The sequence below is a fragment of the Cervus canadensis genome, chromosome 2 (assembly GCF_019320065.1).
Source record: "Cervus canadensis isolate Bull #8, Minnesota chromosome 2, ASM1932006v1, whole genome shotgun sequence".
Taxonomy (NCBI): Eukaryota; Metazoa; Chordata; class Mammalia; order Artiodactyla; family Cervidae; genus Cervus; species Cervus canadensis.
This window is the reverse complement of record NC_057387.1, coordinates 31,255,976-31,283,574: the sequence shown is the minus strand read 5'-3', so window position 1 is coordinate 31,283,574 and position 27,599 is coordinate 31,255,976. Positions and strand designations below refer to the sequence as shown.

The following is a 27,599-nucleotide window of genomic DNA, read 5'->3' as shown; positions in this document are numbered from 1 at the left end:
ATTTCAATGACAGACTTAAAAAACTGTCAAATGCTGCTGACAGGTCAAGTGAGATAAAGACTAAGCATTGACCATTAGATTTAGCAATATGGTGATATTTGAAGACCTTGAGAAAAATAGCTTTAATGGAGTGATAAAGATAAAACCCTAATTTGAGTGAATTTCAGAATGAAAAATAAGAGTTTAAGACCATCAGCATAAATAAATTTTGAGAATTTTGCTCTAAAGAATTCAAGCTACATTTCCATATTATGGAATTTATTATCAGAAGAAATGAGTGCTCGATAATTCCATAAGCAGCAAAACCTTAATAATAAAAGCAGAAAACATCAAAAGGATGTAAAGTAAGAAAATGAAATGAAAATGGATGCAATATGTCTATTAGGATGATTTTAGATGATTTTATTTAACAAATACTGATACATCGCTGTCAGGCACTATCCAAGGATTTATAAATACAATTCATTCAAGAAGCTTTTGATTCTCAAAATTCATTTGAGACTGCCCTTTTCCCAATCTTTAATTGTACTAAGACATGAGCCCACAATTTCACCTTCTTCTCTGTTTATACTGTTTCCCTAAGTGAAGTTATTCAGACATATGGCTTCAAATGGTATTTATTTACTGATAGCCTTTAACTATGTATCCCCAAGCTCCAATATTTAATATTTTAGCTTGATAGGAAAGTGAATTTTTAATATTTTAGATTGTTGTATTTGCAATTTTCCCACAATGGACATGTACTGCTTCTTTTTTTAAAGCTTAATTTTTTTTTCAAAGGAGGTAATTAATTCATGAACTAATCTCCCCACAGATAGATAAATTAAGAAGACTGAGAACTAACCACTGGATCTAGCAACATGGTAGTCACTGGCATCCTTAACAAAATAGGATGAAGGGGGAGAAAAATCTGCCGGGAATAATCTGGCAGCTCCTCAAAGTTAGGGTATGGTCCAGTATACACTCCTAGGTATATACCCAAGAGACTTGAAAACATTATGTCCACACAAAAACATATACCCAAACATTCAGAAAAACACAACAATATAACATCCTAGTAGCCAAAGTATACACAACCCAAATGTCCATAAATGAATGGATAAACAAAGTCTGGTATATTCATACAATGGAATATTAGCAATTTAAAAAATTAAGTATGAATACATATGACAGCACAGACGAACCTTGAAAATATTAAACTAACTCAAAGAAATCAGTCACAAAGGAAAATATACTGAATGGTTCATTCCATGCATATGACTGCCTAAACTACGCAAATTTAGAGAGACAGAAAGTGTACTGGTGGGTTGCCAAGGGATGGGGAAAGAAGGGTCTAGGGAGTGACTGCTAATGAGTATGAAGTTTTCTAGGTGATAATGAAAATTATCTAAAATTAGGTCATGTTGGTCACACAACTCTGTGAATAACAACTGTACACTTCAAAAGGGTGAAACACAATATGCAAATTACCTTAATAAAGCTGTTACCAAAAAAAGTGGGGGGGAGGGCAGGAGAATCTAGTTGATACTCAGTTTGCATTTGTTTTATTCCCTCTCAGTCTTTTCTGACTTTCTATTTTCTATTTTGTTGCCAATGTCCAGGTTTTATTCGACCTTACTTCCAGGAATTTATCATTTCTTAAAAATAACCTTTTCCTCCTTCCCCTTAATCCCTATCTCTACACCACTCTCCAACTCTCCAAATCAAAGATAACCAGAGATAAAAATGTCTGGCTCTATTAAGAAAAGCTACACTTTACAATTTTAAAAAGTATTAAATGTGACCATGTTCAGATTTACTTTTCCTACAGTCTTAGTCATATATTTACATATTTCAAAAAAGGGAAGCATTTGCCTAGAGATAACATACACTTTAAGCAAACAATACATTATACAGCCTGAATTCTAAAACCCATTTTGTATCATAAGAAACTACTTTGTAAAAGTTACAAAACAAACATCCCTCATTCTTGAGAAATGTTTGAATTTTTTAATAATGCTGCTATAATACATTTTCTTTCATAAAATTTAAGAAAAACTTACAACAATGGTGAGTAGAAGGTATTGTCATTTTACGGGTAAAGAGACATATAAAGATACAAGCTCATTGGTAAAGTTAAGCTTTGAGCTGATTTCCTATCTTGGATTATATAATTTTAAAAGTACACAATAATCAACTATTGCTGGAATAACATCTGAGCAATTTAGCTAAACATACAAACAATAACAAATATTCAAACTTCAGGAATTCTAGTTGAAGTAATAGAAAAATAGAAAATTTTTCCTTCCAAAAAAAGGTATCTATAGACAAGGATTCAGATATCCCATGAGTTATTCATAAAAGTCAAATGTGAGTTAACGTTTTCTGTATTTCTTACATAAAATTTTATAATCAGCTGATGAAAAGACAATTTTCACATTCAAAAACACTTTCAGAATGCACCTATAACTAACTTAATGCAAAAGTATATGAAAAAACACAGCTATTTCATTGATGCCTTTAAGAACAGCCATTTTACTATTTTTGATGCATCTTCTTACGCATTTCTTCAAGAGCTGCTTCTTTCTCTCTCAGCACTTGCTTAAGTCTTCTTATCTTTTCATCTCTAATGGTTTCTTCTAACTCTGGTGGTGTCATCAGGAAAATATCTTCAGTATAATTTTTATTAAAGGAATGGCTTTGCTCAAAAGCTGTACTTGAGCTCAATGTGCCTTTTTCTTGGTTTCCGTGAGTACAATGCTCTACCTCAGTTCTCTTTTCTTCTCTGGTTTTGTTGCAGCTTGTGAGGATGTTATGGTTTGACACATCTGAAGTTGGTAAAATACTGTTAATGAGCTGGGAACTGGTGACATTAGCTCCTCCATTTATAGTTGTGTTATTAACACTATTGGTTCTTCTCTTCTTTGGACGATCCATCTTCTTAGTGGTTTTTGCTTTTCTTTTCTTATCAATACCCTGCTGCAATTTGGGTAAGATTTCAAAAGAAAAACAAAATATTATTGCTGAATATATACTGTGCTCTTGAATTTAAAAATGTTTCCAGTTACAAATATTTAGCCATTAAATTCAACTCAACAAAACTACTGAGAACAACTACAGGAAGAAAGTAATGTTTGCCACTGTATGGTATCAAAGCGAATGGCAATGTCCCAATGATATTCACTGAGAATAAATTGCCTAATTCACATTTTCCTGCTTAAATCAACTATTAGAAGCTATATTGATCTACTACAAAAGCATAACAATCATTTGTGAAGAGCCTAAGAAATAGATTTAACACATTTAACATTTTTTTTCCTCTGCACAGTAGGCACGTATAAAAGATTATCACTGGGAAAGGTTGACTGGTTTCTGATCTGAAGTTCAGGATATTAAACAATAAGGAAACATTTATAAGTAGAATGACAGTAGAAAAAGCGACAGGGATTTTTTTTGTTCATCATTATTGTATATATTTCTCTTAAGGCTTATATTAAAAGCCATACTGTAGTGAATATCTACATGCTTATATTTTCCCTACATTTCTGTCATTTATTTTCCTTTTTAAATTTTTTTGGCCACACTGTGCAGCTTGAGGGATCTTAGTTCCCTGACTAGGGATTGGGTCCTTGACAGTGAGAATGTGGAGTCCTAACAACTGGACTGCCAGGGAATTCCCTAAACAACATTTTAATTAACTGGGGATATCTTTTTACCTGTTTATCTTTTTACCTTTATTTTCTTATATGTTTTGGTATAATACATATAGACGCAAATTTGGTAAGAACTATCATTCATATTAATACATAAGACTAAAAAATAAAAATCAAGAAAATTAATACATTCATGTATCTTTGGAGTACCTACAAAGGACACTTTAAAATCTATTACCTGTTTTCTCCCTTCCTCCTTCACTATAAACTCTGCCTCTTTGTAAGTTTCATTCTTCACCAAAGGGCTAAAGGAATCAAAACCTTCCCCAGAGCCCAACTGCTGAGGAATCCGAGTAAGGCACACTCTCAAATCTTTAGTGATACCACATATCTTTTTAAGTTCAGCATCACTCTTCAGATATGACGCCTTATTGCTTCTTCGTTGAGAACTGTTCTTGTCATTTCTTTCTTGAGTAACTTTTTCTAGTGTTGATGCCATCTCATTCTGGATCTGGAAATAGGAAAAGAAAACACACAAACAATACTGCCAATTACTTAAGCTATTTTATCACACTAGCAACTAAGTAATTACCTCATCTTACTTAAAATGCCATGCTTTAAAGTCCTAAATGGTTGGATTGCATTACTCTTACCTTACCACCCACACTTGAAAAGCTGAACTTTACTGGGCAAAATCAAAATACTCCCCAACAATTTTACTTTCTTGTACTAGGAAAGTAACAGGTAGTCAATTCTCAAACAAATGAAATGAGAATACAGACTAATAACAAGTTGAAAATAATCTATATGACATTATGTTGGAAACTGTCATTTTCTGAAAAACCCTTATACCTTTAATCAATCTTGTACTTAATCAGAATTTACCTCATTATATCCCTGGAGTTCAATGAATTCTGTACAAAAGGGGAAAATACTGACATTATTAAGTAGACCTCTAAGTACAAATATTTAGAGGTCACACATACACATATCTTAAGTAGAACAGAAATAATTATGTGGATATGTTGGGTAACTGAATGAGGAGTCAGAAAGAAGGGCTAGAAAAAGGAAAGGGAAACTTGTATATTAAAAAAAACACAATCAAGATGTTGATAAATTTTTTCCACATATGAATGAAAGGTGTTAATTAGTCAAGTCCTACCCCTTCCACCAACTACCTAAAAAACTGCCAGATAGCTCCCTACCACAAAACAAACAAACAAATCCCAGCTCTCCTCTAGGCGTAACATTAATCTCTTCATATACTAAAAGTAAGCTCTTAAATATATGTATGTACATGTACTTATGTGTACAAATATAAGCATGCATATATATTTACACACACAATTTTACGAAGCTGTGAATTCACATTATCCTTCTCCAACTCTTCTAAATCTTGTTGCTCTGTGATTTGTTTGTTTAATTTTGCTTTTAAGATTTGGCATGCCAAATGATTCAAGAGAAAAATACTGTTTGGGCTCTATTACACTTCTCAAACATTTCCCTCAAATGAAAGCTTTGGCTTAAGCATTCATGTGTGTATGGTATGTGTATGATGAAAAGGAGGATGGGAGAGGAGGGAAAAAGAGGTATCATAGATAACTAACTTTAAGAATCAAGAAAGAAAAATTTTCTATATACATAAGATTAAAAAGAACACCCTGACATGGGAAAATTACCTTTGGTTCTTGGTCTCTGAAAACACACTGTTGTGAAGTAACAGTTGTTGCATCAACAGAGGAACTTATTTTCTCTATGCTCTGGATGATATTTCCTTTCCTGGGGGCATTTTGTCCTGTACTAAATCCATCTGGTAAGACTGGCTTTGAGAATAAAGTCTTACTCTGCTTTAAGTAGTTAATAGATTGGTTCATACTATGTGGGTTTGGGGCAGAAAGAGATGGTTTCTCCACTTTCTTATTCTTCTCTGCCCTTAAATTGGCCATGGAAGCAAGCTGAGTATTTGAAACTGATTTTGTCTCCATCTGGGAAGATTTACTTTTAGCCAAAACAATATTTACAACCTCTCTGGATATTTCTGTGACTGGACTTGAACTCACTATCTGTGATGCATCTTTTCTTGGTGGAATATCAGAAGAAACTGAATTCTGTTTGTCAATTAGTGATGGCAAAACATCTGTCCCCTTTTTAGCCAAGAGATAGACTTTCCCATTAAACATAACCAAAGCATTATCTTTAATAGGCATACTTTTGGATTGTGTCCCACTAGGACTGATGGTACTCAATGGTGGCATATTTACAGTATTATCTCCCCAATTTTTTCTATCTACAAAAGTTTTTAAAATCTTTGAAGCCACATTATTTGAAGATTTAACAGGAACAAGAGATGGAGTGCAAGGCTGTAGATTTTCTTGAAAAATCCATTTCACTGGAGCAGCTTGAGAATGCTGACCACCTTTTAACTGTGTCTCTTTAGCAACATTCATTGGAATCTGTGTGGTGTTTAGAATCATTGGCTTTGCTATTTCTGTAACAGGTTTTGGGTAAATGTTTTGAAAGTTCTTGGTAACTACATTTTTCACTGTATTTACAGGAGATACATAAATAACAGTAGGTATTTGGGAGGGCTCAACTGTTCCTGAGGTACTTGTGGTGGCAGTTGCAAGTATCTTTTGCTGAACTGAAGGAGGCAATGATGACGCTGGTACAGATTTCACTTCAGCATGGGCTGGAATCTGTAAATGATGCCCAGAAGGCAAAACCGGAGACTTCACAGTCATTGGGAGACTCTGGGTATTTACTAAAATGTAAGATGAATCATTTTGTGTTGAAGAGGGAGAAACAGCAAATGTTTGCATGGTGAGTCCATCAATTTTCACACCATGACTCTGAACTTTAGAAACTGATGAGGTAAAATTTTCAGTTCCCACAGAAGTAACTCTAACTTTTTCTGCTGTATCTACTGTTCTTGTAAGAAAATAGTTTGAAGAACTGGCTGGCTGAAAAATGGGCAATTGAACTGATGCACTTGTGGAAGAGCTGGAAATCTGAGTCTGAAAAGTAACTTGAACTGGACTTCCTGTATTCCCTTTCAAAGCATCAGACATGACTGAAGATTGAACTAGTGGCATAAGATTTCCAGAGGAATTAGGAATTGGAAGTAATTGCAGAAGATTTTTTCCATCCGAGCCAATCGTCTGAACTACTTGGTACATGCAGCCTGAAACACTTAAAAAAAGATTGAGTAAATAAATACAACATACTACATGGTATATACATTTTATTTAAAAACAAGTATTTGTAAATATTATTTTTAAAAAGTAAAAATTTATAAAATATAAGTATGTAATTTGACACTTTGAGTTTTCAAAGTGAAATACTGCAAAAGAAAGATTTTGAAGTAGAAGAGATAATTAAAGATATGGCAAGCTTTGATTTAGATCTTCTCATATGATTAGGCAATGCATATGAGATATTAGCATTTATTCCTAAAACTAAAAGTAGACTTTTCTAAGGTTTTATCTTGTATAAAATTTCACCTACTAGAATATGCTCCTCTTAAACCACATATTCTCCCTTCTTCTTTTCCTTAAATTCTTTCCTCTAGTCCTTCTTCTTTACTATTACTGACCATGATTCTCATTTTACCCCCATTTATGTCATTCTATTTCCCTTTCTCTTTTCTTTCCCTAGCTAATCTGTTCTGTGTTATTCTCACTGACAATGACAAGTTCTATTGTCAGCTATTCTTTTGTTCAATGCATCTCTTAAGACACCACCTTCATGCGTCACGTGTCTGGAGACTGAACTGAGTTACTCACGTAGAAAGCAGATTCTTCTTTGATTTCAGTATGTTTGACATTTAGTACTAAATAGCTCTTGGTATGGCAATTAGTCATATTAGTTTCAACTGTCAATCCATATTTTAATAGCAACACCATTTTAGCCAAATGGCTTTCAATGAATATGGAATATGAACAACATCATTCACAGTAAGCTATCAAATACACTGGAAGTCAGTATTTCTTTTTAACAGCCTATTTTGATCCTGATAGTTATTAGCTATTACTTAGCACAGGTTGTCTGATTTAAAAAAAAAAAAATCAATACATAAAACAGTATCAGATTATATAATCAATTATCTGTAGATTAGTTAAATGCAGACACCTAAAGCTATATACCTAAAACCAACCTCCAGCTCTTGGAAAATACTAAACCCTTAGTATGGGAATCAGGGTCATCACACATGCTGATTAGTTATTAATTAAGTTATTCTTCATCCACCCATGTAACAAGTCTCAACATAAATGATATTTCCCAGAAGATACATCCTTTGGCCACTTTTAACTACACTTGCTCCTCCTTCATAATTAACAACATTACATTTGTTAACTTTCTTCATGGTATATATATCACAAGTTTTTACCATATCTTAATTTTTTTTTCACCAGTTTATGTACTGTCTCTCATGCTAAATTCTAGCAATATGGGTACAGAGTCCATGTCCTATACAGTTAACATGGCCTTATATGACTAAGATCAGATGAAAAAAAATTAAGAATGAAAAATAATGAAATAATAATTAGAATTCTCAGCAGTGTAAACGTATGTTTTACTGCCTAAAGGTGTTTTTTAAGCCTCAGGTATTAATACAAATCAAAGTAAAAAGAATTCATTTGAATCAGTTCTAATGAGATGGATGAAACTGGAGCCCATTATACAGAGTGAAGTAAGCCAGAAAGATAAAGAACATTACAGCATACTAACACATATATATGGAATTTAGAAAGATGGTAATGATAACCCAATATGCAAAACAGAAAAAGAGACACAGATGTACAAAAGAGACTTTTGGAATCTGTGGGAGAAGGTGAGGGTGGGATGTTTCGAGAGAACAGCATCAAAACATGTATATTATCTATAGTGAAACAGATCACCAGCCCAGGTTGGATGCATGAGACAAGTGCTCAGGCCTGGTGCACTGGGAAGACCCAGAGGAATTGGGTGGAGAGGGAGGTGGGAGGGGAGATCGGGATGGGGAATACATGTAACTCCATGGCTGATTCATGTCAATGTATGACAAAACCCACTTCAATACTGTAAAGTAATTAAATAAACTAATAAAAATAAATGAAAAAAAAAAAAAAACCAAAGCAAATAATTCTATGCAGTACACAAGCTAAGAATGCTTTTTTAAAATCTTTTTTTAAAAAAATCACAAATATTTTGTCATATGTAAAAATTATGAATTTCACTCACTATCCATAAATAAAGTTTTATTAGTAGAGAGTCACCCCTACTTTTTATGTACTGTACATGGCTGCTCTCATGCTGCAACAAGAGTTCAGTAGTTGCAGCAGAGATTATATGGCCTGCTGCTGCTGCTAAGAGTCATTTCAGTCGTGGCCGACTCTGTGCGACCCCATAGACGGCAGCCCACCAGGCTCCTCCGTCCATGGGATTTTCCAGGCAAGAGTACTGGAGTGGGTTGCCATTGCCTTCTCTGATTATATGGCCTATATAGCCTAAATATTTACTATCTAGCCCTTTACAGAAAATGTTTGCTAGCTTCCAGTGTAGTTCAACCCACAATCCCTAAAAGAACTTAAACTGTTGGGTACATGAACATGTAAATAGGCAATTATCATTGAGATGATGATCTATTTGGATGACAACAAACATGCTGACTCCTTTCTTAAAACATTTTCTTCCCAAGGCTTCCTAGATACCATATTCTTCTATCTTTGTAGTGGTTACTCAGTCTTTGCCAACTCCATCCTTGAATCAGCCTTAAAATGTTGGAATTCAACAAAGTTTAAAGTGAACTCTTCCTACTCAATAAGCTTTGCCCCAGATGATTTATTTTATATACATGACTTAAATTACCATCTATATATCAACAATTCAAATATTTATATCTTAGCTCTTTTGAGTCAGGCTTGTATGTCCAACTTCCCTCTTCACATTTCCATTCAGAATCTCAAATGCACCTAAAACTAAACACAGTCTTTCCCAGTGTTCTTCCTTCAATAAATGGTATCCCAACTATCTTAGATGCCCAAATCTAAACAAGTAATTCCAGCTTTCTAACCATATGTATCCAACCTATCTCAAAATCCTGTTGATACTATTTCCTAAATTTCTCTTGATCTATTCAACTGTTTCCAAATCAATTGTTCCCACTCCAGTCTATCTCTGGTTTGGTCTGTTACGGTAGCTTAACAACCAATCTTTTCTTCAGTCTATCATCTTCTCTTCAAATTACTTAGCACTCTTAAAGCTGGCTGGCCCTTCCCTACTTAAAATGTTTCATCAGCTTCCCAGTTTCTCTGAGTGGTAAAAAAGAAACCAAGAGATTCTGATGCAATTGAAGACAAAGGAAGAGAGAGTTTCAAGAAAACTGGGTAATTCCACTGAAAGTTTCTGAGAGACCAAAGAGAAGGCAGATTAAAAATGTATACAGGAATTAATGACATGAGGATCACTGATGGCATTAAAGGGCAGTTTTGTGTGGAAAGAAGTTGGTAGGAGTGAATATGAAGAAAGGGGAAAACTGACAAGTAGCTGGAAACTAAATGGGGTCAAAGAGGAGATTTTTTTTTTTTTTTTAATGTTAGGTGAACTAGAGCAGCAGTCCCCTATCTTTTTGGCACCAGGGACTGGTTTCATGAAGACAATTTTTCCATGAACTGGAGTGGGGGGATGGTTTCAGGATGATTCAATTACATTACATTAATCATGCACTTTATTTCTATTATTATTACATTAGTTACTACATCAGCTCTACCTCAGATCATCAGGCATTAGATCCAGAAATTGAGGATCCCTGAACTTGAGCATAAGTATTCATGTGAGTCACCAAAAGGAAGAGACTGGAAATAAAGGAGCAAGAGGGGTAATTAATAATGTAAAGTTTGAAAAGGAGGTAGGAAATTGAGACCACAAGTCAGGTGAAGAGACCTAGAGAAGTGTCTCTCTTCATTGGAAGAGAGGATAGGTACATTTGGAGGTTAAGTTTAAAGCTTTGGCATTACAAGGTTGAGGTAATTCTGATCTAGTGACTTTTATTTGCACTGTGAAATAAGGACATAACACCATTTGCTAAGAAGAGCAAAAATAGGGAGAAATTTCAAGAAATCAGAAAGATGCAAAAACAATCTTTCAGCAAGAATAAGCTGACTTTAGAAAATATCAGTCATCAGACAGTGTTAATGGCCCAGGGAGGTAGGTAACGATCATTAATTTATAGTGATACCAACTGTGCTGGTGAAGTCTCCTTGTTTTACCAGGTATAGCCAAAAAAAAAGTGTTATCACTAAGTTCATTCAAGGCTGCAGTGACTTCAGAAGGGTGTAACAAAAATCAAAGAGGAGCAAATGATTTTAGGGTATTGAAAACTTTTTTCAAATAATGAAATGCAGAATCTATACTAGATGGGATGAAAATGAGAACATAAAAGGCTAACATTTAGGGAGAAAGGGGCTTCCCTGGTGGCTCAGACAGTAAAGAATCTGCCTACAATGCAACGGAGCCAGGTTTGATCCCTGGGTTGAGAAGACCTAGAGAAGGCAATGGATACCCACTCCAGTATTCTTGCCTGGAGAATTCCACAGACAGAGGAGCCTGGCAGGCTACAGTCCATGAGGTTGCAAAGAGTCAGACATCACTGAGCGACTAACATTTTCACTTTTTCACTTTCATAGGGAGAAAATAAAGGGAATGGACTGAAGGGCCAGATTAAAAAAGTCAGCGTGGGAGCACTTAAAACAACTAAGCTAAAATACAGGAACTGGTGTTTGGAAAGCAGGATGCCTAAAACCAAGGATTTTGTAAATGCAGCAATTTCATCTGATAACAACAACTACAGAAGTGGATTGATGGTGACAGAATGGAGAAAACATTGAAGAAAAAAGATCTTTGTATTGAAAGACCAGGTGACAAAAGAGATTACCCACATAGATGCTGAAGTCATTTGGATTAGAGAGATGATTAGGAGGTGGGTGCTTAAATTCAGTGACAGGAAGTTGGTACATGGTGTTAATGAACCACAATTAAGACCATCTACCAACTTTCTGTTGCTGATATGCTAGAAAGTTGACTTGAAGCTCACTGTCTTCAATCTATTTTTCCCCATATTCTACTACACCTTATTTCCAAAAATTACCAAGTATGTCCTCACAGTTAAATCTGGCTTACTCTGTCTTCATTTTCTAGGTGCTCTCTGCTGAAGCTAACATTGGTAGCTAATTATCTCCCTATCTTGAACCTCTTCCAAACACGGTTTCCATTGTGTGCAGTATTTCTTTTGTCTTTCTTACTGTTCCACTTCTTATTAATTTTCTGCATTTTAAGCATCCAACTATGACTACTCCTGATAATACAGTTCTTGACTATTTTTCTTTCAAGACATTCCTTTGTAAATCAACCATACTTCAATTTTAAAGAACTATTTTTAAAGGCATTCTTGCATAAAGACTGCATCAAGGTAAACAGTTCAAAGCTTCCTCTATTAGCTTCAATTATCTCCTTTGCAATAATGACTCTATTTATTATTTATCTCTATTTATTCATTCCGATTCTTTAATATTTATCTCAATTCTATATTTGTAATGTCTGACCAAATATTTTCACTTTTAAAACCATTACTTGAGTTAAAATTACTCTGTATTGAAAACTAATACTCTTTCTTACCATCCAGTCATGTGTCAGCATTTTCCAAGTCACTTAGGTCTTACAGTATCTAGCCATCTCTATCTTCACCACCCCCCTTATTCACCTTTAATTCACTCAGAGTACCTTGTATTGATACCTTCAAAGGATAAACATACAATAAATGTATACCCAATGAATCACCAAGTCTATATTCTTCCCCCCTTTTTTACAGCTCTTTGTCACATTCTCTTTGCCTTCGCCACTTCTACTTCCTAGATCAGACCTGTATCACCTTGTGTCCTGTCCTCAATATCTCATTCCTATATTTTTTGGCTCTGACTTTTAAACTAGATTTCTTGACTGCAGCCATTATTATGATGTATCTCTGGCAGACTAAATCATTGTTTCCATCCTATTACCTTCTTGCTCAAAGTTTCAATAATTCATCACTGCCAATTCAGTCTGAGGTTAAAATCATCTACAACCTAGTCCCAACCAATCTCCTATAACATCTCAGCATAAAATCTCTGGTCTTATCATAAAGGTCTTTACTATTCTGGATTGTCCCATGTACAATATTTACTCTAGCTATTCTTCAAGTTTTTTTTTTTTTCTTCTCTAACAATTTAAAACAGTTATAAATTGAGGGCCAATCCATTTTCTCCATGAAATATCTCCTAGACACTCAAGCTCACATTAATTTCTCCCAACTTGGAATCCCTAAAGCACTCTTGTTGTTGCCATTAATGCCACATGTTATATAATGCTTTCTGTATTGTCTTTAATCTATTAGTTAATTTTTTAAAATGAGTAAACTATTGTTTTCTTCAGTAAGGCTGAGACTCCTTATGGTCAGAGACTATATCATTTACTTTCTAACTGTTCTTCCAATACCAAGCACAGAAGGCCCTAACAAAATTATATAAAAAATAATGCAACTCTTTGAAATATTTCAAATACATTAAAATGCCTCAATACCTGTATTGTTTAATGTATTTCATCTGTCAGTAATATCTGGCTAACAGATTAGAAGTTTCAACAGAACAGAATCCATGCTTTTATAATTATTTGCATAGTGGATAACATAGGTTGGACTTCCCTGGTGGCTCTGATGGTATGGAATCTGCCTGCAATGTAGAAGACCTGGGTTTCATCCCTGTGTCAGGAAGACCTGCTGGAGAAGGAAATGGCAACCCATTCCAGTATTCTTGCCTGGAGAATTCCATGGACAGAGGAGCCTGGCAGGCTACAGTCCAAGGGGTCCCTAAGAGTGGGACATGACTGAGCAACTAACACGTAGTCTTTTAAGGGCTTCCCAGATGGCACTAGTGGTAAAGAACTTGCCTGCCAATGCAGGAGACGTAAGAGTTGCGGGTTCAATCCCTGGGTCAGGAAGATCCCCTAGAGGAGGAAATGGCAACCCACTCCAGTATTTTTGCCTGGTGGATCCCATGGACAGAAAAATCTGGCCAACTACAGCCCACAGGGTCACAAAGAGTCAGATACCACTGAAGCGACTTAGCACACACGTAAACACATTTTAATCAGTACAGTAGTTAAGCAAATCACACTGGCTCCCAATAGGTCATTCACATACTTCATTATATGACCCCTGTATTCATTTTATAAAAAAACATTTATACTACACAAACTCTTTTAAAAAATCTGATCCAGTTTTTTTCCTCTTTTCCACTTCCCCTCGAAAAAGGGATGGAAAATACAGTCTCTTTTATGTCAGTATATCAGTAGAGATTCATATGATCTGCCAGAGACCTATTCATATCTATGTTCTCTATACCTAATAGAGCAATTGGCACACTGTTAACAGTATTAGCTAATTTGAATCCTACAAGCTGTAATTTTTTAAAAAATCCATGATTTCCTAGTAATAAATGGAATGAGTTCCAAAGATTAAACAGAAATGCAGAATGCTCAGGAAAGAAGTAATAAACCAGGATGAAATTCATACTTCCTCCACCACTACACATTTTTTTCAGACACAGAAGAGACCTTCCATTTAAGATACTAAAGATTATATTCTTCTAGCTAAGGTTAGAACTAAAACTAGAGCCAGATTTTGCATCCCATGCTCTGGTTAGGTCACTTAAACAAAGAATAATCAACATGCTAATTACTTTAAATCAATTAGGATTTGAACTGAGAAATTACATTGGAAAGTTATACAGTTTAAGACTTTAAAAAAGGACAGAGAAATGCATTAGGAAGATTACTGGCTTCTAATCCTAGCTCTCCCAATTATTAATTGACTTTGGTAAACTTACTTAATTTCTTTGAATCTCTCTTTATTTGTAAGTTTTGCTATAACTGGTTGGGATGCTGATAAGCTCCCAATACATGCTAGACATCTTCCATTAAAATATTATAATTGCTGTCCAAGATCAAGTAAATGAATCAGGTAGTCTTCTGAAAATGTGAGAACTTTAATAAAAGATATTCAATAAACTTATTATATAACTTTTTTTTCATTTATTTTTATTAGTTGGAGGCTAATTACTTTACAATATTGTAGTGGTTTTTGCCATACATTGACATGAATCAGCCATGGATTTGACATTTTTGACTTTTTGTTTTGAATGAAGCATTTACAGATTTGATATGGAATCATAAAAATTTTGCAGGTTAGGACTTCTCTGATGGTACAGTGGATAGGAGTCCTCCTGACAATGCAGGGGATGCAGGTTTGATCCCCGGTCTGGGAAGATTCCCCACATCACAAATAGCTAAAGCCCATGTGCCACAACTACTGAGTCCACACTCTCGAGCCCGTGAGCCACATCTAACAGCCCATGTGGTGTAACTACTGAAAATGATGTGCCTAGAGCCTGTGCTCAGCAACAAGAGAAGTCAGCACAATGGGAAGCCTCTGCACCACGACCAAGAGTAGCCCCTGATCACTGCAACTAGAGAAAGCCTGTGCTCAGCAACAAAGACCCAGTGCAACCAAAAATAAATTATTTAAAAAAATTTTTGTAGGTTAATAAACATTTTGTAGATAATTTCACAAAATTTTCAGCTGCTAAGAGATTTTTTCCAACTTACTCTCTATGATTATTATGATAATCTCTATAATTATTATTACTCTATTATGCACATACATAACATATACAAGTACATAATGTAATAATATATGACAATATATTTCACATGACATCATATGCATAACAGATGCTGCTATAAATAGTTGTCATTAACTCTAATCCTAAGAAACAGTTCAACAAGGTAGGTACTGCCATTCCCATTTTATAGTTGAGAAAATGGAAGTTTAGTAATATTAAAGAACTTATTCAGAAGGACATGCTTTCTTGGGCAATCCCATTCACTTTCCTGTATTTACTTTAGCATAACCTCAATATAACATGGTCCTCAAAACTCATGCGTAAACTGAGATATTAATGAGAAATACATTTCATTTAACCGGTATGTGTCTGTCTCTCATACACACACACACTCAAATCACATAAACAAAGATAATAACACACTGTACAAAACTATATGCACATCAAACTGACAATGAAACATTTTATAACCAAGTCTCCTGCTGAGGACACCCATTTAGCTCCCTATTTAAGAACAAACGCTCAAAGGCGGATAGAAGCCAACTGCCAATCACATGGCATCCTAATTCCTATTATTGTGGGATATATTGTCACAGGCTTTTACTATAATTCTTCTAAGCTGATGACTCACAAGTCTCTTTGTGAACTCTGACTCTCAAATTTCCACCTTTGATTCTACCTGAATTTCAGATTCAAATATCTCACTGATCGCTTTCTTGGTGTATTCTTCATCTCAATTAATTTGCCAATATCTGCCCAGAAAACTGGCATCATAATTGACCCACTTTTCTTCATACCAATTCACTGACAAGATCTGCCCATTTGCCTTTCTGTATTTCTTTGAATCCAACCCTTGCTCTACATTCTAGCACAGGCTTTCAGAATCTCTGAAAGGACAACTTAAATAGAATCTTTATTCACCTGACTTGGCACCTCAAATCCACAGTCATCAGTTACCTAAAATTGACACGTGACTGTAACAGTTCTTTTCTTAAAATCCTCAGAAGGGTCTCCAACGGAGAAAAGTCTAATCTCTTTAGCAAATCCTTATGAGCTATCTATTTATCCTACTTGTAGTATAGACTCAAACAATAAATACCAATTACTAGTAATACCTTTTTTTTCTTTTTTAAATTAATTTCCTCTGCCTGGGTATAGCCTTCATTCATCTTTTAACTGGACAGCTAATACTTAATATTCCCCAACCTGGCCACTCCAGAAACCTTTCCCACAATTTCCTTTCTCTATGCCCTCACAGGATCATCCTGTGCATATTTTTTATTAACAAGTGTATTATATTTCCCCCATATGTTAATATTTTTCATGGGCATGGTCCATGGCCTATTCTTTAATCAGTCTCTCCATTTAGTACAGTCTGTCACACAGCAGGCACTCAGTAAACAGCTTTTAACCAAATGTTTTAACTATACTAAGTGACGAACTAGAATATGAACTTAGGTCTCTGTTAACTATCTTCTTTCTCTAACTCTACCAAGGTCTTTGTACCTCAACTGTACCATTCTGACTCTCGCTTTGCTCTTTACATATAAAGTCCAAATCTAAATAAACTTAATGCCTACTATCACAGATATCTTCCAGATTTCTCCTTTGTACTATAAGATTAAATTTTGGTTTTACATCTTATACCCTGATGAATTTGAGACACTTTTAAAGCAATCAACATTCTGTATTACATTACTGAAAGCTTTTACAGCAGGAAAAAGGTAACTCAAGATAAATCCAAGTATTCATAGAAAATAAGAAAATCATATAATAATTTTAAGCTTATAAAAAATGATTTTGTACAATAAAAATATTATCTGATATGTAAGACCATGAAGCTTCCAAAAAATTATAGAGCTGACATTAATCCACCTATTTACAAAAGTATCTTTGGATGTCCTGCAGATTGTTAATTATAAAACAACAGAATCAAATATGCAATCAGTAACCAAAATAAATGTCAAAGAGTTTCAGAAAGGCATCTGGCAAATGTCCCGAATATGTGATTTAAAATCTCAAGGACTTGAAGAAAAATGCATTCAAAGATGATAAAAATTATGCATAAACCAATGAGTTAGCAAACTCCAAATAATTGATAAATGTAGAAAACATAATTCAATTTGCAATGTTTTTAAATATAGACAAAAGTAGAAACAGGAAAATAAAGTACACAATAAACAAAAAGTAAGGTTCTTACTCTAATTTCTGATATTTAAAAAGAATAAAACCCTGAAACAAATTGTATTAAACTAGGGTAAATCAAACGTTATCAAATATGCAGGTATTAAAACAAGATAGAAGAAATCAGCAACCATTAAAGATTAGTTCCATTTTTGCATATCCATACAAGGCACTATCTCTGCCTTTCCCCTTAACTTCCACCAAAAACAAGCCAACAAAAAACATACATGCACAAAAGCTGGCTCTCATTATGATCTGAAATACAATGGTTCTTTCTTGGCAGTTTTCAATGCAGTTTTAGCTAACCACTTTTGATGATCATTTCGTTTTAGATTATTACGCATGCTTTTTTAAAGTGTTTATCACAATTAGGTTTCATATCTACGCATAACTACCTACTTCCTGGGCTAAAATTTTTACAGAAGTAAAATTGCATCCTTAAAATTATAATAATAGCTAACATTTAAACAATGCTTTTCTACGTTTACTGCACTAAGTATTTTAGTATATTCATTCTTTTAATCCTTAAAATACCTCTGGGTGTTTTTACTTACAGACTGGAAACCAAGTCCCTTGGCCTCACAAATAGTAACTAGCAAAGCAAGGATTAAACCTAGTGATACTGGTTTTCTTCAAACATAAATGCTCTTCCATGATTTTTACATCTCCATTTCTACGGTTTCTTCTTCTCATTTTCTTCTACATTTTTTTCTCACCACTTATTATATACTCACAAACCACGGATAGTTTAACTTAAAATATTCTACCTTAGCTTACAATTTTGTTCGTTTTGCTTCATCTTGAATGTTTTTTTTAAAAAATGAGTTAGTGATACACTATTGTCTAAATTTACAAATAAGTGTCTAAGAAATACAGGAATCCCCCTCTCACAAATGTAGTTCCTCTACATGTACATCCAATTCGAGATGGCATTCTCATTACACCTGCTTCAAATACGCTGTTCCGAAGGATTTTACATGATAATTCCTCTATTTTCATTTTTCTGTATCTTCAAATAAAGCTATCATTTGAAAAAAAATTTTTTTAATTGATTCCCTTATTTTAAAACAACTTTTCAGTTTCTATATTCTTATCAATCACGAAAAAAAAAAAAAGCCTTTCCTTCTCACAAACTCTTACATTACAGCTATTTTCCCTGACGGTCCAGCGCCACCTGTGCTGCACTTGCTAATCCGCTCTGATTGCTGCGTGTTTCTCTGCGAGTGCGCGAGAATCTTCCAGAAGATTTTGATCATAGAGGCGCGCCGGCCATGTTGATTTTTCTCTCCCATGGAGATCTACTCTGTCAGCCTATGAAATTCAGACGCTGGAGTCCTGCGGCGCCAGGGCAGAGGCTGACTGCGTCAGACTCTGAAGGGGGACGTGCTCTAAGGGATCTAAGCGCCAAACTGCCGCGCACTTTCCCTGGAGTGCTCACCCAGAGGGATCAAAGGCGTCTGAATTGCAGAACGTCAGGAAACGACGGCCGACTCAACATCCTGCTCAGAGACGGGAGAGGGGCCGCCGGGTCGAGGGAGATTCGAAACCGGTACTTACCAATGCGAGGCGTTGCCTGACTTTTCCTCTGTAGGTTTCAAGAAGACCCTTTGTAGGTTATTGGACATTTTATAGGGTTGGGAGGGGCCAGTACATCCAGGAAAGGGGGCAGTGTCGGGGCCGAGGTCCTCCAAGGGACGAGAACGAGAGCGAGAGCGAGAGCGAGAACGAGAATGTTGGGCTGGAGTTGTCCCGGAGCAATTCAGAGGGGTTTGAAGCTGAAAGGAGAAGGATGGCAGGCTCTCGAAAGGGTGTATCCTCACGCTTCGGAGGGAGGCGGCGCAGCCACCAAAAACCGGAAGAATAGAAGAGACTGACGGGGCGGGCCCGTCCCTAGCCTCTCAGAGAAGGGTCTCGAGTCTCCACCCATTCAGCGCCTGGGACTTCGCTCCAGAGCCGCCCGGAATCAACGCTGGAGGCGTGGCCTTAATGGCGCCGCCCCTATGGGTCCCGGGTCAGCCGTGAAGACCGAGCCAGCAGGGCTCGGCCGACCCCGCCCACCAAAGCCGCCAGCTAGCAAAGCTCAGCCTGCCAGCTTCCGGTATCGTCACATCCGGTCGCCAAGATGACTGGCTCGCTAGCACCTCGCCCTTGTACTGTGATCCAATCAAAGGTGATGTTTGCCATCTCTTCTTCCGGATCAAGTAACGAATCGCAGAAAAAAATTCTCCAGATGCCTACGCAAAATAAAATGTTTCCGGGGCAATCGCAAATTTCCTCCCTTTGTATTTGCCGCTGGTCTAAATTTTCTTTTCCGCCCGTGCTTTAAAAGACATTGGAGGGCTCTTTCGGAGTCATATGCACTCCTGGAATGAGAAAATTTTAAGACACCTGCCTGTGGCAAGCGCCTGTTTTATTGCTACTTCCTGAGGATTTCTCGGGTTTTATTCTCTTACTTAAAGCTTTGCCTCGAGAGTTAACCTACGGTCTCCCTCCACTCCGTAATACTCGCTGGAAATAACACTGTCATGTAGTTTTTTAATTCCCTAAAAGTTTCATTTCTTGTATTGACTTACTTTTTGGCATCTTTATCTGACTTTCCAGAGAAATACTTGGCAGACATCTCTTGATTACTGTTGTTAAGTCTCTTATCTGAGAAACGGGTTGAGTCTTTGGCTTCAGCTAGGACTAGGAGGAAGTTGTGGGAGGAATGGTTTAAAAGATCTAGTTTTATCAGCTACCAGCAGTAAAAATGTAAACTTAAGAGACTGATGTATGGTAGCCAAGTTAAAGGTTTATTTTGGTCTTTTAAAAATGCTGGTTAGTCATTCTCCTAACTCGTTAATGAAATGATGAAAGATCTTGATGTCTCGATTATCACAGAGTAATACTTTTTAACTACCATTCACTCTTTGTTAAAGATTAATTTTGGCGATATTGAATCCTGTGTGTGTAAGTGGTATTTATCTTTCAGTCAAATATTCCCATACTAAAGAGGAGGCAGAGTGTTGAGCCCCTTTTACTATCTTGGTTTTGGTCGTCCTCCTGTCTGTGAAAGCAAAATTACATAAATGAGTTGCCCATTCTTGGCTTGTTTCATTTTTGTCACCACTCATTTCTTAATTTTTGCATTTCTTAACTTCTCCTCATATCCATCAGCACTTCTCATAAATGAAGCTCATTGTCACAGATTGGGTTTCCTGGGAGACGGACCCTTCAGATAGACTTTGGTGGGCAGGAAGTTTATTAGGGATCAGTGTCTGTGGAAGGAAGGCATGTTGTTTAGCTGTAAGTCCTGTTGGATTCTTTGTGACCCCATGGACTGTAGCCCAACGTGTCTCCTCTGTCCATGGCATTTCCCAGGTAGGAATACTGGAGTGGGTTGCCATTTCCTTCTCTAGAGGATCTTCCCTATCTGGGAATTTGAACCCAAGTCTTCCACACTGGCTGGCAGATTCCTTACCATTGAGTCACCAGGGAAGCCTAGAAAGGAAGAAAAGGGAGCAAAGTTGGGCAGAGGGAGAAATTAGGTTGTGATGTCCAGTCTTAACAAAGGCCTTAGAGGATCCCACATAGAGCTCTAAAATTAAGATGAACTTTTGAAGCTTTCCCAAGTGGAATTCAGGCTTTGCCAGGGAAGGGTGCATGAACTTAGGTAAGGAAGATCTCTTTAGCCAAGGCAGTTACTCAAAGAGGCATAGCTAAGGCATGTCTGCTGGCAACATTCCCAGTTGGAATGTTGGCAGAATAAAACCTTCATTTCTCAAAGAAGTTCTGGGAAATGCATCAGAGTGTCAAGTGTACTCATTAAACCACTCATTCAGCTATTTCAGTTGATGCTGTTTATCACATTTATTTATATCTTTATTCAGCAGCAGATTTATTAATTAAAGGTTTATTAATCTTTCCACTTGGTGCCATTGGTAATGTATTTTCTTGAATTCCCTCCTACTTTTTTGTGTACTCCTTTTCAGTTTCTTTTGAAGTGTTATCCCTCACATGGCCATTAAACAGATTTCCCTAAATTTGATCATTGATCCTTTTATTTTCTCAAACTAACCTGTCTCCTAAAGTGACTTTAAACATGCTTATGGTTTCAATGGCCACCTCTAGCCATTTTTATCCTAACCAAACACCTACATGAAACTACATGCCAAGCACTATCCTAAGTGCTTTACAAATATTAACTTGTTTACTCTTAACAGCTAGTGAAAAATAGTACATTCTATGGAGAAACTGATGCACAGAGAATAATACAACAGCATGGATAAAGGAATGAGACACCAAAGAGAAACAAGCATATTAAGATAAAGATCTTGTTAGCTGAAAGAGTGACAAATTTAAGCAACAACTGACAGAAATGAGTAGAGTAACAAACCAACAAATGTAGAGGATGGCTTTATAGACATATATCTCTGAGAAATTAATAGCTAAAACATACAAAAGCTAAGCGTAGATTTCAAATTTCTAAACAATTCAATAAACCAGATTGGGACATCAGGTGTGTAAATAACTCTCCATTCATTTAATAATTCACATTATTTTTGAGACCATATAGAATATGTATAAAATAACATGCTGGATTAGGATTAATACTATAAATACTATGGTTACCAACCATAGGTTGGTTAAAATTAGCTATTCAGATAATTAAGAATAGCTTTTAGACATATTTGGAAACTGAGTAACCTATTACTAAATTACTCCTGAATTAAAGATGAAATTATACTGAAAATTAAGTGATTTAAATGTTTGTCATAAAATAACAATGTTTAAACACTATGCTGTAACTAAAAAGATTTGAAAAAGATCCCACATACCACAAGGAAGATCTTGCATACTAAAACTTAGACACAACACAGTCAAATTAATTAATTAATTTTTAAAAACTTAAGAACCCAATTTAGACATGTTTTTAGAAGCAACAGAATACAAAGAAAACAAAAATAAGCAAGTGAAGTAAATAATAATGCAGTAAGTTAACAAAGCCACAAGCTGATTATTTGATAAAATCAACACTAGAGAGAGATGTTAAGAGAGGTTAATCAAGCCAAAAAAAAAAAAAAAAGAGAGAGAGAGAGCAAAAATACAGAATAAAAAGGGGAAATAACTATAAATACAGCAGAGCTTTTTCTTTTCAAGTACTATAAATAACAATTATAACACAACATTTGTTGAATCCTGCTACAGTGATGAACTAAGACCTGCTGTTTCTCTCTCCTATAGTATAAAAGGGAAACATATTCTAAGAACTAAGAACACTGTTAGCTTAAGACTCAACATTCAGAAAACTAAGATCATGGCATCTGGTCCCATCACTTCATGGCAAATAGAAGGGGAAACAGTGGAAATGGTGACAGATTTTATTTTGGCGGGGAGTGCTCCAAAATCACTGCAGATGGTGATTGCAGCCATGAAATTAAAAGACACTTGCTCCTTGGAAGAAAAGTTATGACCAACCTAGACAGCATATTAAAAAGCAGAGACATTACCAACAAAGGTCCATATAGTCAAAGCTATGGTTTTTCTAGTAGTCATGTATGGATGTGAGAGTTGGACTATAAAGAAAGCTGAGCACCAAAGAATAGATGCTTTTGAACTGTGGTGTTGGAGAAGACTCTTGAGAGTCCCTTGGATTGCAAAGAGATCCAACCAGTTCATCCTAAAGGAAATCAGTCCTGAATATTCATTGGAAGGACTAATGTTGAAGCTGAAACTCCATTACTTTGGCCACCTGATGCAAAGAACTGACTCATTTGTAAAGACCCTGATGCTGGGAAAGATTGAAGGCAGGAGGAGAAGGGGACGACAGAGAATAAGATGGTTGGATTGCATCACTGACTCAATGGACATGAGTTTGAGTAAACTCTGGGAGTTGGTGACAGGGAGGCCTAGCGTGCTGCAGTCCATGGGGTTGCAAAGAGTTGGACACGACTGAGTGACTGAACTGAAGAACATTTTGAAAACTCCAGTGGGAACTAAAGGCTGTCTTAAAATGAATGTGTAGGGAAGAAAGTAGCTGCGATCTGAGCACAGAAAACTGAAATCATACGTTGGAAAAGGGCAATTTTAAATTATTTCTGTTCCCTCTCTCCCATATTGCCTGGGATTATCAATGTCTGTCCATCCACTCAGAAGGAAGTTAAAGAAATAGTCAAGATTCCTGGTGCAAGTGTTCATGATAATATCAAGTCAGCAAAGAGCACTTCAGGCTTCTCTGGTGGCCCAGATGGTAAAGAATCTTCCTGCAATGCGGGAGACCTGGGTTCGATCCCTGGGTTGGGAAGATCTCCTGGAGGAGGGCATGGCAACCTACTCTAGTATTCTAGATTGGAGAAGCCCCATGGACAAAGGAGCCTGGCAGGCTAGAGTCTGTGGGGTGGCAAATAGTCGGGCACACCTGAGTGACTAAGCACACAAAGAGCACTGCTGGGGTGAAGAGCAGAATAAGGAATCCATAGATACGTAGTTTGAGATACAGGCATCTCTGTCTCTCTAAAAAGCCTAAGACTTATAGATGAGAGTCTAGGACGCGGCTTCCTCCCAAAATTCCAGTGAATTGTTTCAGTCAAGTGAAACCCTCACTTCGGGACCTGGTTTGTGGTGAGACAGAAAGCGTGACTATTTTACTGTTTGGGGATACCTGGAGTTCTCTGTTCTAGACTTCAACCTGCCCACTCTCCTTCGTTTTACTGGAAAATGACATAAATATGGGTAAGGCCTTTGACCCTTGCTTAAAACGCATTACCAGGTAAAGCAACCACAGTCAACAGGAGAATATGGCATCACAAACCAAAGTAAGTAAAAAGGAATACACTGTTTCAGAAGAAGACAAATGGAATTATTGAAACAATACAATATGAAGAAGAGTTACTAAAACAGATAAACCAAAATTTTAAATATGCATTATCAATCAAATTAAGATTATAAGGAAAATTAAAGGAAATTGTAATTGGAAAACAACCAAAAAATGAACTTACTAGGTCTGTAATATATGAGTTAAAAATACATTAGATGTGACAATTAGTAGAACCATACAGGTGAAGGAAAACTTAGGGAACTGAGAGAACACATCAAGAAAAATGTTGGACAGCAGCTGGAAAATATAAAAATATTAATTATTTAATGGCAATCTTTGAAATGAAATAATAATAAATAAATAATAAAATTGTGTTAGATAGAAGCTATGTGCCAGTATCTAGATAACAAGAGTTGCAGAAAGAGAAAAATGAAAACAATTTTTAAATCTATAAACTATTTTTCCAGGATTAAATAAAGTAGAAAGATGTCAGATGAAAAGAGCCATAAAGAAATGAGTAGGGAAGAAAAGAAAAAAAAAAAAAACAGAAACAAAAACCATGCCTAAAAATAGAGAAAATAGAGACTACAAAAGAGAAAGAGAAAATTTAAAGCTTCTAGAGAGGAAGACTGTATTATATAATGCTGCATTAGAAATTACCACAAGTTTGGCAAGTGAAAAAAACCCACACTTTATTATCACATGGTTTTTCTGGGTCAGAAGTCCAGGCACAGCTTAGCTGAGTCATCTGCTTTAAGGTCTCTCACAAGGCTGCTGTCAAGGTGTTGTCCAGGGCTGCAGTCTCATTTGAAGGTTCAATTGGGCAAGATCTACATTAAAGCTCTTTTGGTTAGCAGAATTCAGTTCTTTGCAACTGTTAGACTGAGGGCCTCACTTTCTTGCTGGTTGTTTCTTCAGAGGCTGCTTTCACTTCTTTGCTATGTGAGCTGTAAGAGATAATCACAGATGGGCATTAGTTAAAACAGTGAAAACATTTCTGCTGCCAGTAAGAGAAAGAACTGAGCCTCATACCAATTTGCAAGGAAGTGTTCTGATATTTAAAAGGGAAAATCAAGGAAAGGTGAGTGGAGACTCAAGGAGAGTTAAAGAAGGGAAAAATTATGAAGGGTTGGTCAGTGAAAATGCAGTTGGGCCAGTGTCTGCTAGCTGGCAATTATCAAGGTTAGGATTTTATGTTACCCCGGAGATTGGGAGTGCTCTATCCTTCCTTATGATTACATTTTGAAGCAATGACTTTCTGGTCTTTGAGAAAGACACATCTAGTTGTAGGACATAGATATACATCTCAAAAGGACATAGAAAGGATTCATAATTGTAAGTCCTTTTATAGTAAATGCTCGAATTAAGGGAGCATTAAGACAGCAGTGGCCTATCATTAGGTACTGGTTAGGACAAACAGTATATTCTCTTGGCAATGTTTAGCTTTCTCAGGTAGGCATTTTAGTGGGGTCATCCTTAGAATTCCAGGGTGTCTGACTCTAGGTGAGAGAGCACACCATTGAGGTTATCTGGGTCATGAAGATCTTTTTGTATACTTCTTCTGTGTAATCTTGCCACTTCTTAATATCTTCTGCTTCTGTTAGGTCCATATCATTTCTGTCCCTTATTGTGCCCATCTTTGCATGAAATATTCCATTGGTATCTCTAATTTTCTTGAGATCTCTAGTCTTTCCCATTCCAAGCTTTCCCTCTGTTTCTTTCTTTTTTTCATTTATTTTTATTAGTTGGAGGCTAATTACTTTACAATATTGTAGTGGGTTTTGCCATACATTGACATGAATCAGCCATGGATTTACATGTGTTCCCCCTCCCGATCCCCCCTCCCGCCTCCCTCCCCATCCGATCCCTCCTGAGGAAGGCTTTCTTATCTCTCCTTGCTATTCTTTGGAACTCTGCATTCAAATAGGTATATTTTTCTTTTTATCCTTTGCTTTTCACCGCTATTCTTTTCACAGCTATTTGTAAGTCCTCTTTGAACAACCATTTTGCCTTTTTGCATTTCTTTTTCTTGGGGATGATCTTGATCACTACTTCCTGTACAGTGTCACAAACTTCCATCCATAGTTTTTCAGGCACTCTATCAGATCTAATCCCTTGAAACTGTTTGTCATTTCTACTGTATAATCATAAGGGATTTGATTTAGGTCATGCCTGAATGGTCTAGGGGTTTTCCCTACTTTCTTCAATTTAAGTCTGAATTTGGCAATAAGGAGTTCATGATCTGAGCCACAGTCAGCTCCCGGTCTTGTTTTTGCTGACTGTATAGAGCTTCTCCATCTTTGGTTGTAGAGAATATAATCAATCTGATTTTGGTATTGATCATCTGGTGATGCCCATGTGTAGAGTCTTCTCTTGTGTTGTTGGAAGAGGATGTTTGCTATGACCAGTGCGTTCTCTTGGCAAAACTCTGTTAGCTTTTGCCTTGCTTCATTCTGTATTCCAAGGCCAAATTTGCCTGCTCCGCCAGATATCTCTTGACTTCCTACTTTGCATTCCAGTCCCCTGTGATGAAAAGGACATATTTTTGGGTGTTAGTTCTAGGAGGTATTGTAGGTCTTCAAAGAACCATTCAGCTTCAGCTTCTTCAGCATTACTGTTTAGGGCTTAGATTTGAATTACTGTGATATTGAATGGTTTGCTTGGAAATGAACAGAGATCATTCTGTCATTTTTGAGATTGCATCCAAGTACTGAATTTCGGACTCTTTTGTTGACCATGGTGGCTACTCCATTTCTTCTAAGGGATATATCTACAGTAGTAGATATAATGGTCATCTGAATTAAATTCACCCATTCCATTCCATTTTAGTTCACTGATACCTAAAATTTTGATATTCACTCTTGCCATCTCCTGTTTGACCACTTCCAATTTACTTTGATTCAGGGACCTAACATTACAGTTTTCTATGCAATATTGTTCTTTATAGCATCGAACTTTACTTCCATCATAAGTCACATCCAGAACTGGGTGTTGTTTTCACTTTGGCTCCATCTCTTCATTCTTTCTGGAGTTATTTTCCCACTGTTCTCCAGTAGCATATTAGGCACCTACTGACATGGGAAGTTTATCTCACTTACCTGCCTCCTGAGAAATCTGTATGCAGGTCAAGAAGCAACAGTTAGAACCAGACATGGAACAACAGACTGATTCCACACTGGGAAAGGAGTACATCAAGCCTGTATTTTGTCACTCTGCTTATTTAACTTATATGAAGAATACATCATGCAAAATGCCAGGCTGAATGAAGCACAAGTTGGAATCAAGATTGCCAGGAGA

The 27,599-nt window shown here is 36.3% G+C and overlaps 1 protein-coding gene across 3 annotated transcripts; it reads right to left on the bottom strand.

Annotated features, from left to right (window-relative positions):
• Positions 1-387: 387 nt before the first annotated feature.
• Positions 388-19,566, bottom strand: LRIF1 (ligand dependent nuclear receptor interacting factor 1). Of its 3 annotated transcripts, none has more exons than XM_043460357.1 (4): positions 19,064-19,566; positions 5,312-6,821; positions 3,871-4,143; positions 388-2,958 (listed from the first exon to the last, which is right to left on the bottom strand). In XM_043460357.1, exons 1-4 carry the CDS (start codon positions 19,129-19,131, stop codon positions 2,518-2,520), a joined length of 2,292 nt encoding a protein of 763 aa, XP_043316292.1. In that variant the 5' UTR covers positions 19,132-19,566; the 3' UTR covers positions 388-2,517. The 3 variants fall into 3 exon arrangements, with proteins under 3 accessions (XP_043316292.1, XP_043316293.1, XP_043316294.1); XM_043460358.1 differs by having other exon boundaries at positions 5,312-6,813; XM_043460359.1 differs by lacking the exon at positions 5,312-6,821.
• Positions 19,567-27,599: the final 8,033 nt, after the last annotated feature.

Excerpts from the sequence above, each read along its gene's own strand:
- LRIF1 (XM_043460357.1), bottom strand. The coding sequence starts at position 19,131 with ATGTCCAATAACCTACAAAGGGTCTTCTTGAAACCTACAGAGGAAAAG. Across the intron at positions 4,144-5,311 it reads TCAGAGACCAAGAACCAAAG|ATCCAGAATGAGATGGCATC; the intron begins GTAATTTTCCCA and ends TCCTATTTCCAG. Across the intron at positions 2,959-3,870 it reads AGGAGGAAGGGAGAAAACAG|CAGGGTATTGATAAGAAAAG; the intron begins GTAATAGATTTT and ends CCCAAATTGCAG.